We start from the raw sequence: 1,578 nt of genomic DNA, 5'->3' as shown, positions 1-1,578 counted from the left end.
TGACGCTGCCCGTTCGCAGATGAAGGACGTCTTCTTCTTCCTCTTCTTCCTGAGCGTGTGGCTCGTGGCCTACGGCGTGACCACCCAGGCGCTGCTGCACCCCCACGACAGCCGGCTGGAGTGGATCTTCCGCCGCGTGCTCTACCGGCCCTACCTGCAGATCTTCGGGCAGATCCCCCTGGACGAGATCGACGGTCAGCAGGGTCTTCGGGGGCACGTGAGACCCTGGCACCCGGCTGGCTGAGGCGGGAGAAGCCCCAGGCCCGGGGCGCAGCCCGCAGGCCGGTCTAGGCAGAGGCCGAGGGGAGCCGTGCAGGGGCCGGCCGAGGGGCAGGCGGGCGAGGTGTGCCAGGTGGGAGCCCTTGCACCTCCTGGACTGGGGCCTGGGCCCGTCGGTCCCTTGACATCTGACGTCCACCCTCCCCAGGCCACCCACCCACCAAGGCCCCAAGTGGGCCCTGGCCCTGCGTGCAAGCCCCGCCCGGCTGGTGCTGGGCCTCCGGGAAAGTGTGTGCAGGGGGCCGACCTGGGGGCTCTGGCGGGGAGGACGCGGTACTGTCCTGGCTGCGGGTCAGGGGGCAGCGGCAGCCTGGGCGGGCGACGGCCGGGGCAGCCAGCATGGCGGGGCTCTCGGGGTGGGCTCCCAGCGCCCCTTGAGTGATGGTGCCGTGACTGCCTGTCACAGGCGGATGAGACTGGGCTGACAGGCCAAGGGGTGGGGGCTGGGAATACCCAAGTGGCCTCCTAATCGGGGCTCCCTGACCTGGCCTGTGGCCCGCCCCACCGCCTGCCTCCTGACCTGCTGCCTCCTCTGCCCGCACAAGGGCAGCGACCCTCACTGACCCCCCCATTGTCCCCACCACCGGGGGGGGCAGAAAGGTGGGGTCACTCGGCCCCAGAGGCTGCATCTTGCTCAGCCAGTGCTGGTTTGGGCTCTGGGCCGGTAGTTACAGCTGAGCGCAGGGCCTGGGGGGCAGGGGGCGTGCAGACCCCGGGGCGGGGGCGCCTCACTCAGAGCATGTCCCACTTGTCCAGCCTAGGGGCCAGGTCCCCCCCCCAAGCCTCAGGAGGCACCGGCCGGCCTGGAGGGTCAGAGCTGGAGACCAGGCTTGCCAGGCCGCGGCCCCTCGGCGCTGTGCAGTGGCCTGCGCCTGTGGCCTGGCCCAGAGGGGCCGTGTCCACCCTGCCTTGGCCGCAGGGGCAGCGCGTGTAAGGGCCCCGAGGCAGAACTGCCTGGCTCCGCGGCTGCGGCTCCCCAGGGCAGGGTGCCAGGGTAGGGTGCCAGGGTAGGGTGCCAGGCGACCCCGAAACCCCACGCCCCCGGTGGCCCCAGGGCGGTGGGGGCCCCGCCCACTCAGCCTGTCCCGCAGAGGCCCGCGTGAACTGCTCGGCGCACCCCCTGCTGGGGGAGGACTCGCCCTCCTGCCCCAAACTCTACGCCAACTGGCTGGTCATCCTGCTGCTGGTGGCCTTCCTGCTGGTCACCAACGTGCTGCTCATGAACCTGCTCATCGCCATGTTCAGGTGCCCGCCGGCCGGGGCCGCGGCCGCTCGGCCTGGCAAGAGGGGCGGGGCGCG

At 72.1% G+C, this 1,578-nt stretch overlaps 1 protein-coding gene across 1 annotated transcript; it reads left to right on the top strand.

The window, feature by feature from the left end:
• Positions 1-19: 19 nt before the first annotated feature.
• LOC105854712 (transient receptor potential cation channel subfamily M member 5-like) lies at positions 20-1,524 on the top strand (the record flags this gene model as incomplete). Its single annotated transcript, XM_012735014.1, has 2 exons — positions 20-194; positions 1,371-1,524. Coding segments are annotated over exons 1-2 (329 nt in total), but the record flags the coding sequence as incomplete, so codon positions are not given.
• Between the last annotated feature and the right edge of the window lie 54 nt (positions 1,525-1,578).

The sequence above is a fragment of the Condylura cristata genome, unplaced genomic scaffold, assembly GCF_000260355.1.
Source record: "Condylura cristata isolate star-nosed mole 26May11 unplaced genomic scaffold, ConCri1.0 scaffold01320, whole genome shotgun sequence".
NCBI classification, from domain to species: Eukaryota; Metazoa; Chordata; class Mammalia; order Eulipotyphla; family Talpidae; genus Condylura; species Condylura cristata.
Note: the sequence above shows the minus strand (reverse complement) of the source record. Positions and strands in the feature narration are given on the sequence as shown.